Source organism: Sphaerodactylus townsendi, linkage group LG09 (genome assembly GCF_021028975.2).
Source record: "Sphaerodactylus townsendi isolate TG3544 linkage group LG09, MPM_Stown_v2.3, whole genome shotgun sequence".
Taxonomy (NCBI): domain Eukaryota; kingdom Metazoa; phylum Chordata; class Lepidosauria; order Squamata; family Sphaerodactylidae; genus Sphaerodactylus; species Sphaerodactylus townsendi.
The window spans coordinates 51,858,741-51,872,484 of record NC_059433.1 but is presented as its reverse complement, the minus strand read 5'-3'; the positions used below and the strand labels follow the sequence as shown (position 1 = coordinate 51,872,484).

The 13,744-nt window shown below is 39.1% G+C and overlaps 1 protein-coding gene and 1 long non-coding RNA gene across 5 annotated transcripts in view; both read right to left on the bottom strand.

The window, feature by feature from the left end:
• Nucleotides 1-327: 327 nt before the first annotated feature.
• Nucleotides 328-13,744, bottom strand: part of MAPRE2 (microtubule associated protein RP/EB family member 2) — a 111,449-nt gene continuing 98,032 nt past the window's right edge. For all 4 annotated transcript variants that reach the window (XM_048507513.1, XM_048507515.1, XM_048507512.1 and 1 more), the window contains 3 exons: nt 10,482-10,621; nt 7,500-7,658; nt 328-3,143 (listed from right to left, as the gene is read on the bottom strand). In XM_048507513.1, the coding sequence (XP_048363470.1) occupies nt 3,072-3,143; nt 7,500-7,658; nt 10,482-10,621 (371 nt within the window). In that variant the 3' untranslated portion in view covers nt 328-3,071. The remainder of the gene's footprint in view (nt 3,144-7,499; nt 7,659-10,481; nt 10,622-13,744) is intronic.
• On the bottom strand, nt 6,516-7,436 carry LOC125438879. Its single transcript, XR_007245437.1, has 2 exons — nt 6,600-7,436; nt 6,516-6,551 (listed from the first exon to the last, which is right to left on the bottom strand). It is a non-coding gene; the product is annotated as an uncharacterized LOC125438879 (long non-coding RNA).

The following is a 13,744-nucleotide window of genomic DNA, read 5'->3' as shown; positions in this document are numbered from 1 at the left end:
CATTATTGTAAATAATAGATTCAGAATTCTGCAGGGAGAAGTATTACAAACGGCAAACTCCTCTTTACACAGTGTATAACAGACTTCTCTCTGTGATACACCTCTGAAGATGTGAGTCACAGATGCAGGCGAAACGTTAGGAACAAGATCTGCCAGACCATGACCACACAGCCTGGAAAACCCACAAGCAGACCTCTTTATTTCCATTATTTTGTCCCGGAAAGTACTTCAAGGAAGAAAGTGTGCCAGGTACATCTAATTTCTAATAGCTACTTTTTAAAGTATTAGACTTTGCCCCAAATCCAAATTCCTGAACACCATTTAAAAAAAGAGAGAAATAATCAGAAAATCCATTATATATAACCTCATGAAGGTCTATTGAGCTAGACAGATTGTAACATATACTTTTTTTATTAAATATGTAAAAAGATCAACGCAAGTCAAATTATTCACATATTCAGGACCCCCCAAAAATCTACTCTATCATGCGACAATTTGTGGGTAACGCAAAATGACTGATACATCAGAATAAGACTTTTTGCATCTATTATGTCATTACTTATCTATTTATAATTAACAATACATATGTTTACATTCCTTTCCGTTTACATTTAATATATAACCAAAGTTTTATGGTGTGCTATTTAGTAAAAGTAATTACAAATGCATATTAAAACTGTAAAGGAATAACAGGGTTACTCACCACAGAGGGAGTGTCCTCTGTCTCTTCCCAGAGTCTCTCACTCCCCTCAGCACAACTGAGCAGATCAGGATCTAATATACTACTATTATACTCCTGCCCCCTAGGTCAGCCACTTCCTGTCTTTAAAAAAAGGGTAGGAAAATTGCTTCATAGATCAATTATACAAAAAGAACTGAAGAAAACTAGGTAAACATCCCTTCCTTAACCCACACAAATTCTGACAGGACTGGAAGGTAAAGAGACTTTGATGGCATCTATTTACGAAGAACAAAACCCAGAAAAACTCTGAAAGCATCTCAAAAGGAAGATATCTGAAAATTTGCTCAAAAATTAAAAGAAAGGAGGTTACAACTGCCTTGGTGGTGATGAGAAGTCGCCGAAGAGCTGGTCCAGAAATCTAGCATGTGTCCAAAATTTCATTTGATCACAACAGGCATTTAGCAGATAGTGGAACTAGTTGTATAATGACCACGGACATTTAAAAAGAAGAATATGTATGGCTGATTCCTCTGCAGGATTAGGACAGTGTTCTACATCCTCCTAAAAGCATTTCCTTTCTTAAATGGCTATATGAATAAAATGTTCAAGTGAAATCAAATCACTAACAGTAATATAGGAAAAGGCTAGTCAGGGAACACATAGATTTTCACAGGGTGACAAAATGTGTAAGTTATTCTGTACATATCAGCTACAGTTTTGCTGAATGAAGGGGGTTACCGAGGAAATGCAAATATTTGTTCAAATGTTCAAAAGCATTGTATATGCTGCCTGAGCACTGACTAAATACTTTACTGCATAATTTCTCTGAAAATAAAAACATTCTGAAATTAAGCAACAGCTCCTTTTAACTATGCCTGTATGTAGATAATCACCCTTTGAGTATAGCAACACCACTGATTTTTAACATAGAGGCATACACAGGGCATTATTTAGGATGATACTCTGCTAGGATTTTTTTGCTGTTATACCTATCACACCAAACAACCAGTTCAATTTGAGTTAAGAAATGAAATAATAAACCAAGAAAACCAGGTTAATTTTAAAAAGGAAAAACAAAAACTATAACTAGACTAAGAAAATGTGCAACTTAAGTTTAAGAAATAAGGAATGTTTTAATACATGATTTGCTATATTTCTATTTATCAAATGCCATCATCCAAGTGCAAGATTAACAAGAATGGTAATATTGAAACACAAGGCAATGAACATTTCTGCAAGCCAATATTCTGCACTCTCAATCCATCCAGTAGTCACAGCCAGACCACATAATAATTAATTCTCATATCTTGTCCCAGATAACACATCTCCAAAACATATGCCTGAAAACTGACATGAAGCAACTGTGTGGAGAACAGATGCTCATTGAACATTATGTTTCAAAGGTGACTCTAAAAAGACTTCAAAAGAAAATCAGGTGTGATTGTGCTTGTAACTGGTTTGGTATATCCAAGTCTATCATCACGAACATGTTCATCCTCCACATTATGCTGGAGGCAGGGGGTGGGTGGGTGGGGGCAGAGGAGAAAGCAGTTGCTCTGCATTATCCCCATTTCTAGCTGTGGAAGCTGCGGGAGCCTCAGTGACATCTGCAGGCAGAGATACAGTGGTCAAGACTGCTTGAACCAACAGATACCAAACAGGAAAGCAAAATAGGAAGAAATACATTTCTAATAGCAGGGAAGTGTTTTAAAACTTTCAATCTAATAGTTGAGCAGGCATCTATCTTCCACAAATGAAGATATACTGTGCAGCTTTCTAACATGCTTTGGTGTAAACATCAGGAGGATTAAAGTTGTTGTTTTTTAAGATAGAAAAAAAGTTGCTTTCTTGTGTTGTGACAAATTATGGGAGCAGGTATAATTTGAGTGTGATTTTAATTGTTTCCTCTCCTCCACACTGTCTGACTAAATTTATGCACAAGGCAGACCAAAAAAACCTCAATATGTGAGGAAACTGAACAGAACAGTACTTTTTTTTGCCATAAGAGATGCCCATATAAATAGTTTTGAACAAATTACAAATGTATCATACTTAAGACAAAAGGAAAAAATAAATATATATTATATATTTATATATATTTTTAAAAAGCTGAACAAATCTCAAGCAGCCCAATAGTGAAGTTGCAGTGGTAGAAACTGGGATCACAGCCTGGAGACCTTCTCAGGTGCACACGCCGACAGAAGACTTCTGCAAACACATCTTGGCAAAGGATGGGCACAGAATGCAGCAACTGGCTGACACTCAACTATGGAACATTTATGTTAATTGCAGACTGAGAGTGGTTGGTTTCAAGTCTGAGGCCACACACGTTTTATTCTTCAGAAGAAAGTTCCCACACAAAATGGAAATTATCAAATGTGCCAGGTGGTCAGTACTCTTCCTGTTGTTGGGGCTGTTCAAGAACCTGTTCCTCACCTTCATGATCTTCTGTGTGGCTTTCCTAGGTGTTAAAAGTGGGAAAGGTCTTTATTACAAATGGGAACACTCAGCAAAACTGGTATACAGAAAATACTGAAAGTGTGATTCTTCCCATGCTGCTGAAAACATTCATTTAATGTGTTTGAAGTGTTTTACAAAGCTACTAAGCACAGTATGAATACTCTGAAAATGTAGGACTCCTAGAAAAGTTCCAGCACAACTCAGATTTGATATTAAATGTAGACTTTAGGGAATATTTGTAGAAAGTGAGTAATGGAGACCAAGGGAATTCAATTTCACCTGGTTACTGAAACTGTGCATTGAAAAATGCATTCTGGCATTTTTCCCATTTGAATTCAATATAATTCTACTAATTTAACAGGAAAGCTATCATCTTAATTAAGATATATCTATTTTGTTATTGTTCTCTGAAAACCAAATAATTTTAGCTTTATTAACTTCAATTAACTTTATTAACTTCAATTTCTCATTTCTCCAAGACGGGGGACAGCAGGTGATGTCGAGGGAGGAGAGCTCCAGGCGATACCCCATTGAATGTGGGGTGCCACAGGGGGTGATCCTTTCCCTGATTCTTTTTAACATCTATATGCACCCCCTGGCCAAGCTGGTCTGGAGCTTTGGGCTGCGGTGCTGTCAGTATGCAGATGACACCCAACTTGTCCTTACAATGGCAGGCCGGCCGCATTCGGCCCCTCGGGCTCTCCAGCAGTGTTTGGAAGCTGTAGCTGGTTGGTTGAGAACTAGCAGGTTGAAACTGAATCCAGCAAAGACTGAGGTCCTGTGGGTAGGTCACGGGGAGATGCCGGCCAACTTTAGTCTGCCTGTGCTGGACAGCAAGGCCTTACATCTGGCCTCGGCGATGACCAGTCTGGGGGTGATCCTGGACTCCAGGCTTTCCATGGAGGCCCAGGTCACTAAAACAGCCCAGACTGCATTTTACCATTTTTGCCAAGCCAGACAGTTGGCTCCTTATCTCTCCGGTTCTGATCTGGCCACAGTGATCCATGCAACGGTCACCTCCAAATTAGATTATTGTAACTTGCTCTATGCTGGTCTTCCCTTGAACCTAATCTGGAAGTTAAAACTCATTTAGAATGCAGCCGAAAGGTTCCTAATTGGGGCCTCAAGTAGGGACTATATTACACCTGTCCTCTTCCATCTTCACTGGGTGCCTATTGAGTACCAGATTATCTTCAAGGTATTGGTTTTAACCTTTAAGGCCATGAGCGGTCTTGGACCCACATACCTCAGGGACCGCCTCTCCCCATACTGCCCTAACAGGTCCCTCTGCTCTTCGGAGGGTAACCTCTTGGAAATCCCTAGCCCGAAAACCATCTAGCTGGCCTCAACAAGGGCAAGGGCCTTTTCGGCCCTGGCCCCAACCTGGTAGAATATGATCCCAACTGAGATCAGGGCCCTGCAGGACAAATAGTTTCTGCAAGGCCCGTAAAATGGAGCTATTCCACTGGGCTTTCCCTAATAGCCAGCTCGGTTAATAGCTATCCCAGGAGCAAGGGAGGAAAGGGAATACTGAATTTTGTAAGTCACCATCTGGATTTAGTTTTTAGCACTGTTTTATATTGTTTTAATTTATTTAATAAGATTTTATTTTGCCTGTTTTAAAAATGTTGTTGCTACCCTGAGCCCCTTGGGGGAAGGGCGGGATAAGAAATTCGAAATAAATAAATAAATAAATAAATACATAAATAAATACATACATACATAAATACATAAATACATACATAAATAAATAATACCCAGCTTTCTCCTCAGTAGGACCAAATGCAGGTTACATCAGTCTCTTCTTTTCCATTTTATCTTTACAGGACTATGAGGTAGTTTAGACTGAGTGTGTGTGACAGCCCTTAGGGCCCGCAGCAAGCTTCCACAGCAGATTAGGGATTCAAACCTGGGTCTTCCAGTTTCTAGTCCAATTCAGACTTGGTCTGAGTGGACTCATGAGGCATAATGGCTGGATAATAAGCAGGGTATGCTGACTAGATATCAACAGACCAAAATACAGTGAAATTTCTACAGAGGAATTGCCTGCATTTCTTAGAACCATTATAAAAATAATCTGCTTTGCTAAAAGAGTCAAACTGTGACGTAGAGTACAAAACAAACACAATACACAATTGTGAAGTAGAGTACAAAAAAACCACACAGTGCCTGAACATTAAATCTAATCTTATAATCTGCTTATATCCATTCACCTCAAGTTAAAAGCTTGCCTTGTTGAAAATAATTGTTTTCCTGTCAAACTCCTAGATAGTTAATATCTACTCTGCATTTTTGAAATCCAGATTACAGCCATGCTGGAAAGGGCGGTACTTCTGGCAATACCCTTTGCTCCCTATTAAAAACAGCCCTCCCCCGCCGAGCTGTTTCAGGGGGCACATTAACAGGGATAAAAGTGTTTTACCATTATGGATGGTAAAAACATAAAGTCCACATTACTAAGGCAATTGGGTGACGTTCCTCATCTTACCACATCCTGAGAGTGACTTCACTGCTTCCTTTGTAGGGTAGCATAGCAAATAAAGGTTTTCCTCCCCACTTAGGAGGGCAATAGTTCTTGTCCTCTCTGAATTAACTTCATGTTGTCATTACACAATCAGCTGTATTTCTTACTAGCGATATGACTCAACAAACTATGAAACAGCAGCAATTTTGTTTTTAAAAAGGCAATGAACGATCCATTACTTTTTTTTACATCAACACTTCAGAATGCATGTCATACTGTAGCGAAAGCTCCTGCAGAAATCTGTGGCAAATGGACACTGGCCACCACAGCTCCAAGAAGTACCATGATGATCATAGGAATGGCTTATCTTATCTGCTATGCACCCAGGGGCTGTCAGGAAATAACACGAAAATGCCAGAGATTGAACTTCTGTCCTCATACATATAAATTGTGTGACCCTTACTACCAAATTATGATTTCTTATAATTTCATTAAAAATCTTGTAAAACTCTTAAATCAAAACATGAATTCTGCTATTTTCTGTGATCCAAAATTTTAAGGTAGGACAAATACAAGCATTGCACTTTGGTCTTTTCCAAAAAAGTTATTGTCACAACCCTGATCCAGGCCTTTCTCTTGTTATTTTATATTACTTTGGCAATAGCAAGTCCCTCAGGCTGAAGAGTTCTGTAACATCTCACCATAAACATCTTCCTTTTATATATTCTATACAAGGTCCACTGTCAGCTTTAAGTGTGTGAGGTAGAATGGATTTCTGTTGTTTAGTGTGTCTACTATAAGCTCATACACAGGATTCTTTAATCCTGTACCAGGCAATACATCACTTTTGAGTCCAGACCCCTTTGTCTCAGATCCTACGGAGTGTGTCCATCGCTGTTATATTTTTTAAAGTTTAGAATTAAATTCTTTCATACCATATGAAAACTGTATATCTAAAACTGTATATAAAACATATGAAAACATATCTAAAACTGTTTTAGAACAGTTTGTGAGAATGCAAATTAGATTTTTTGGAGTGTGTTGTGCAGTATATTGTGAAACAAATTAACCAGGAGTTTCACAAGAATGTCTATTTTAACAAACATTGAAATGAATTGGGGAGGTGCACCACAACAAATGGTCACTACTTCCCCTTACTTGCTTTATCTTTCCCCATACTTCTGATAGGTTATTGTGGCTTTGTCCCAGATCTTTCATGCTGTGGGGTACAACTATGCTAACCCCACAACTTATACAGCTCCACAGGGACTGAGAATTAGAACTCTAAAGGTTCAAGAAAGTCAGAGCACTCAGCCCTTATAATGTTATAAAATCCAATTGTCTGACTGGAATGGACATATTACAAAGTTTGCCCCAGACTTAATAGTGTAAGTATCTAGAATATACCTATACTGTTCCTTCTAAAAAGAAGGAATAAATAATTGGCACGCCAGTAGTAATACTGAGTAAGTAGGAAGGCACTGGAGAACAAGAGCAGAAGGTATATTATTTGTCCCTTGGCTACTCACTTAACATTATTCACCCAAATGACAAGCATTTACTACTCACCCCAAAGCAAGCAGCAAGTGGCATCTCTGAGCTATGATCACAGAATAAATCCCATATAAATGGCAACAACCAAGGACTAGGAAAATTTCTCAGCACAATTTAAATAACAAAACTATTGCTGAAAAATGATGCTAGATTTTTTTTCAAAGTTGTAAAATATTTTGTATAATCACCTGGAAACCCCCAGATTCACTCAATATACAACATAATGCCATCCTTTTATTTGCTACCATGGCTGCTTTGAGAGAAATTAGGCCTATGACAGTTTAACACATGCTGTGCACTTCTATGAAACTGAAAAGAAGGAGATGATCTCAGACTCACATGTTCTTCTGAAGCATAGAGAACTTCCATTAGCCGCTGGATAAGGTCATTATTTTCCCGCCCATGTTCTTGACAGAGAAGCTCAATCTCCCTTAATTTGCCAAAATAGAAATCCCTTTCCTTCTCCACACCTTCAAGTGCAAGTTTTAATGAATGTACCTGTAAAGTGATAGCACTTCCTTAGCACATTTAATCACTGAATTCTTTTGACATCACAAGTAAGCTGATAGGTAGACTGAATGCTCACATGCTTTCAAAACAACATGAAAAGATATACAGTAGTGTCATTCAGAATAAGTGTTTACATTTCCTTATAATGCATTATTGCTGCCCTAAAACTACTGATCTCAAAGCATAGAAAAATACTGTGAAAACTGGGGGATGGGGACAGATACATTTTTCCCCTGAAGATTTTTACTAGTGGAAATACAGAACTGGGGGGGGGGGGGGGGGGTTTGCATGTTTTGCATGTTATTTTTGCATGTTATTTTATCAGACAGAATAAGTTATTTTAACTTTTGCATGTTATTTTATTTATTAAAAAGTTATTTTAACTTTTGCATGTTATTTTATCAGACAGAATAACAACTGATATACTTCTCTATCCAAATCTCTTCTATTGGGTTCAAGATGGCTGCAGAGGTACTGACTGCTTCTGCAGATCATCTTCCACCTTTATGGGGTAAAACAGGATGGAGGAAGGAGCTTGGGACAGCAAAATGAATGGATGGACTCCAGAAAATTAATGAGGAATCTTAAAAAATAGAGTATATATCAGTGATGGCAAACCTTTTTGAGACTGAGTGCCCAAATTGCAACCCAAAACCCACTTATCTATTGCAAAGTGCCAACACGGCAATTTAACCTGAATACTGAGGTTTTAGTTTAGAAAAAACAGTTGGCTCCAAGGCATGCGATACTCAGGAGTAAGCTTGGTGGTAGTCACTGGCTTTGCTTTGAAGCAACCATGCAACTCTTCCAACGGGTGAATCACGACCCTAGGAGGGTTTACTCAGAAGCAAGCCCCATTGCCAGCAACCGAGCTTACTCTCAGATAAAGGATCGCGTTTTAGTTCTTTGCATGAAAATCAGTGGGGTTTAACAGCGCTTAACAGGATGACCTACACTTCTTCCCCGAAACTAGGTCTTAGATTTAATGCCAATAATCGAGCCCAGCGAACCAGGCCAGTCTAGATGGGAGGGGACGATTTCCCCCACATTACGAACTCTGTTTGCACGTGCCCACAGAGAGGGCTCTGAGTGCCACCTCTGGCACCCGTGCCATAGGTTCACCACCACTGGTATATATGCTATAGTCAATGGAAATGTCACATGCAGGAGTTATTGTTTTAATATTTTTAGTTCAGATAGCATTCATTATAGCACAATCCATGCTACAGAATCTGACACAATATAGTTGTTAAAAACATAAAACTCCAGCTGAAATCTCAACTAAGCCTCTCATACCTCAGTCACCTATCCTATTTCTATCCTTGTAGGGAAACCTGGACGCCAGAGGCGCCCCGCCCAGTTGAGCCACACTCCTGGCCAGGAGTCCCCTCTCAGCTTGACATGCCAAGCTCAAGGGTCGTTCACGTGCCCACCCTCTCCTCCTCCTAAAATGTATTCAGGAAGAAAACTGCTGACTAGCAGACTCCCTGGCTCCTGTAAGTACAAGCCTTCGCTGTAACCCTCCCCCCCCCCACCCCCGGTCCCATTGTCTTTTACTCTGATAAGCTCATAATAAAAGGTGAATGGAGAAGGTGCTCAAGAGGGAACGCTGGACGCCTCTCTCCTGCCAGACCTGTAACCTGTGTCTGTCTTCCTTCATATCCTAGGGGTAATAGTAGGCAATTGATAAGATTGAGAAAACACAGCTTAAAGTACAGTATGTACATAGCTTGTGCTAGGCATTGTTGTTGGAACAGCTGATGTATTATTGTTATGCACTGCTACACAGGCAGAAAAGATCATAAGGAAGGGCACAGCTAAAACCCTTAGACTTGGACATCACATTCCCAGCTCTGATATTGTACTTACTAGCACTACATGTGCTCATGTCATGTCTGTGCTGAACTGTGCTTTGGATTACCTGCAGGCATGAAAGGGTGAGGGAGTGAGGATAAGGATGCCAAAAATGTGGCAACGCAACTCAGCTAGCAAATCTGAAATGTCATTTTAAAATCCAGGGGTTGGTAACAGCAGTAATGTGGCACTAATTGTTCTGCGGCAACTGGGCTTGAGTAGGACAACTGTGCTCCATTTGGAAAGTGTAGGAGGCTTTTAATACTGTTGCAGCACAAACCACCTATTATGGCCCTGGTCTGGCTGGGGACCCCTGGGAGGAAGACTCAGATGGAGAGGAGGGGACAGTTTTGGTTCCAGACTCCAGGCACTACCTGTAAATGCAGAGCCTGAGCACTCAGTAGTTCCAGAAGGACCAGGTCCAGAGGCTCAGACAGAGCATTCAGGCTGGGATCCACAGCCAGGTCCAAGCTGAGACTTTTCAGCCTCTTGATACTAAGCCAGAGGGGACCCCCCCCCCCCCCCCGCGCAATGCAAGAGGAGACTGCATGCTAGCTTACAGCAAAGGAGAAGCAGCAGCAGCAGGTTAGCAGCTATGGGGAAAGCTGGATTAGATGCAAAGTCTTTGCAGGAGCCAGACTAAAGTAGCTCAGCTGCAAGAGGTTATTGCACTAGTGAATGGGAAGCTAGCTATAAAAGAGAGGTTGCAGCTGAGCTAGCTTTGGCAGCTTGTGGTTGTTTGCAGGTCACTGTTTCTATTTCTAGTCTTGCCTTGGTTCCATGCTCTGTGTATCCATTGAACGGCTGAACCCACTAAGAAATGTGTCCAGACTGTCTGTTGGTTCCTGAGGGCCTGTCTATGACACCACCAGGCTATCTGGTAAGTTTCTTTACAATTAATCCCTGTTTAGCATCTTCACCTAATCAATCAGAAATGTGTGCCTCCCTAGGCATTACCTGTTCACTGAGATGTATAACTTGTGTTTCTAAATCTTTATCAGATTTGGAGGCTGAGCTACCCGGTGGTGTCCTTTTTGCTGATGATGGACGAGATGGCGTCGATCCTGGTTTTGAAGCTGGACTTGATTTGGCAGCACCTAAAACACACAAAAAATGTTGTACACAGTATTTAGCCTTTTGATGGATTACTTATCTGTGCAAATTGAGAGATTTTTACAGAGATGGATAGAAAGAAAATCATCCCAGAAAATCACCATAAGTTCCACATGCAAATACAGTGCAAAGCAATTATAACCTATGGTTATGTACAATAAACAAGAATTTATTTAACCTACTGAAAAACTAAGTCCACCCTTCTTTAAATCAATGCCATACAGCAGTACTGACAGTAAGTTCCTAAAAACAAGTTTAAAGCAGGAAATTGCTATTTACAGATTTTATATTCAGTAAGACTTACCACTGAAGTTCTAGGTGTATCAAGAAAATAAGCTATCATATATGCAAGTGTGAACACACACACATACACACACACATATACACACACACACACTATATATAAATAAAAAACATCAGAGCGCATCCAGGATGCATTGAAACACCCTTTTTTTAAAAACTCAGAAAGCTTCCAAGGTGGCTAGCCAATTTAAAGCTTGGAGTAAATTTCCTATTGTCCATTATAGGTAAAGATAGTCTCCTGTGTAAGCTCCAGGTCACTGATGACCCATGGGGTGACATCACATCACATAGACAGACAATGTTTAGGGAGTAGTCTTCAAATGTCTTCTCCAGACGTCTACACTTTAACCCCTGAGTCAACCTTATGCTGGCTACCAGACACCAACTTCCATCAAAATTGAACTTGGGTCATAAGCAGAACTTTGTCTGCAGAACTACAGTTTACCATTTTTTATAACTGAAGTACAGGTACCTATCCAAAACACAGCATAGGAAATGGTATAACTAGTTTATAAAAATGTAGCACTATATGGGTTAACAGAGATCTTTTGGGTACACTTTTTTTAACAGTCCATTAATAGGTACATGAATGAAAGTCACCATCTTGGACAATGACATAAACTCTCTAGAAACTATTAGATGTAGTGTTAGGACATTTTTTGAATGTTAGTGTTGGTCAAAATGGTTCCAAAATTCTGACAATTGCGAGAGTCCCTAAACCTGGGCATCAACTTTGACATGCAAAAAAGAAAAAGAACAAAGGAGTGTGATATCATTATGTTAGGCAGTTTTAATGACCTTGACATGATTTACTGTTGGTCACCACCATTTTACCTTCCTAAATGTGGAAAGGCACAAAAAGAAGATATAGGTCAGGAGTCCCCAATCTTGCTGAGCCTATAGACATTTTGGGAATTTTGAAGATAGTAGGAACCCAAACAAAATTGCTGCCATGGGTAACAATCACAAAGTGGCTGTCATAGAATCCTGTGGCCAATCACAAAATGTTTATAGGTTGCACGTCAAGAATCTTCCTAACAGAGAAGTAGCTGTTATGGAATAGGTGTTCCAGATAGACACAAAGGTGATGCCTCACTTGTTTTTCTGAAGGACCTCCAGTTCATACAGATGGGGAAAAAACAGGATTGGATTTTTGCTTTGATGAAGAGATGGTTTGTCAAATAATCAAATGAGCACCCGAGAAGCTACTGGTGGGTACCATGGTGCCTATGGGTGCCATGTTGACTACTGATTTAGGTCAACTGCCTGCAACAAGAGGAAACTAATTCTACCCCAGCTCCCTTATCTTTACTATCTAACATCTTGCAACCAAAAGCCACTTTTCAGTGTGTACTCAGTGATAATCCTTGATCTAGCGAAATGCCACTATTATTATATTTACATACTACTCCTTTAATCTGTTTGAAGAAATTGGATAATAATTTGATTTGGGTTTTCAGGAGCAGAAATTAGTACAGGCAAATGTTACCTCGAAAGTAACTTTAATTAGCTTCAATGAAAATTTTGGTAAAATACTTTTGGAGGTATCTTACACCTTACAAGTTTACATACAGAAATTTATCAAATTTTAGTGGAGATGTGGTTGGGACATGCATATTTGATGCACTTGATCTATTTTGACAAAATGTGATTCAGTTCATTGTTAACAGTTTATGCAGCACTGTACTCCCAGACCTAAGATAAATCAATTAAGATGTTAAAAAAGGACTACAGCATCTTCAGACATTTAGTTGCAACTTGGCTTCTAGCTGCTAAGATGGCTACTGCAGCATATTGAGGGGAAAAATAGAACCTCCATCTATAAAATACTGATTTAATTGTATTTGAAATGTTGCCTTACTGACTAAATTAAATATTACTAAAGGGTGCAAACAAATAATTTACGACATATAGACTGAGCAATTTTTATTATGCATTGGAATGAAAGAGAGAAAGCATCCCTTCCTGCTTTTTACAAATTGTTATAAACAATTTGAAGAAATGGGATCCTCTGAAGATGCCAGCCACAGATACAGGCGAAACGTCAGGAGAAAAAGCTACTAGAACACGGCCATACAGCCCAGAAATCACACAACACTCCACTGTCATAAACACCCTTTTCTTCTTTTCTCATCTTTGTATTTAGCTAGTATGTAGTGTAATGTATACAATAATAACAAAATTTTAAAATAATATAGTATATATAGTCTGAAAAAGAGAAGTGGTAAGAGAAGAAATAAAACCACATGGGGACAATATTCTGCCAAATGTATCATCTGTAACAGCAATAACTGTTTCCCAAGTCATTACTGTTTTCTATAGTCCAGACAAAGAAGTTAGCTAATTAAACAAAATCCTTTGTCTTTAAACAAACTCCTTATCCAACTTGCAGTACATACTCATCTTGCCCAGTTTGAATAACAGAATTTCATATTTTAAATACAAAGGATATCAAACTTTGCAGTTCTAAACTGATTTGACTTCAATGATCTTTAGAAGATTGTAGGTCTGCTTTGAATTGCACTGTACATCTATTTCACTTCCTCTGTCTAGAAAACCAGTTCCTTCAAGCAGCTAAAACATCAATCCATGGACAGCCTCTATTGCTAGCCACCTCTAGCTAAATTATTGAGGTTCATGTCTTTTCCTGTCTATTTTTCTACATTTATTAAGAGTTTCACACTCTTAAAATACATGTAAACCTGATACAGTAGCTATCGAACAAATTACAAATGTCTAAAAACAATTAAAAATGTGCTATATAAGAATAGTTTTTATTTTAAAAATTTCCCAGCAGAATCTTT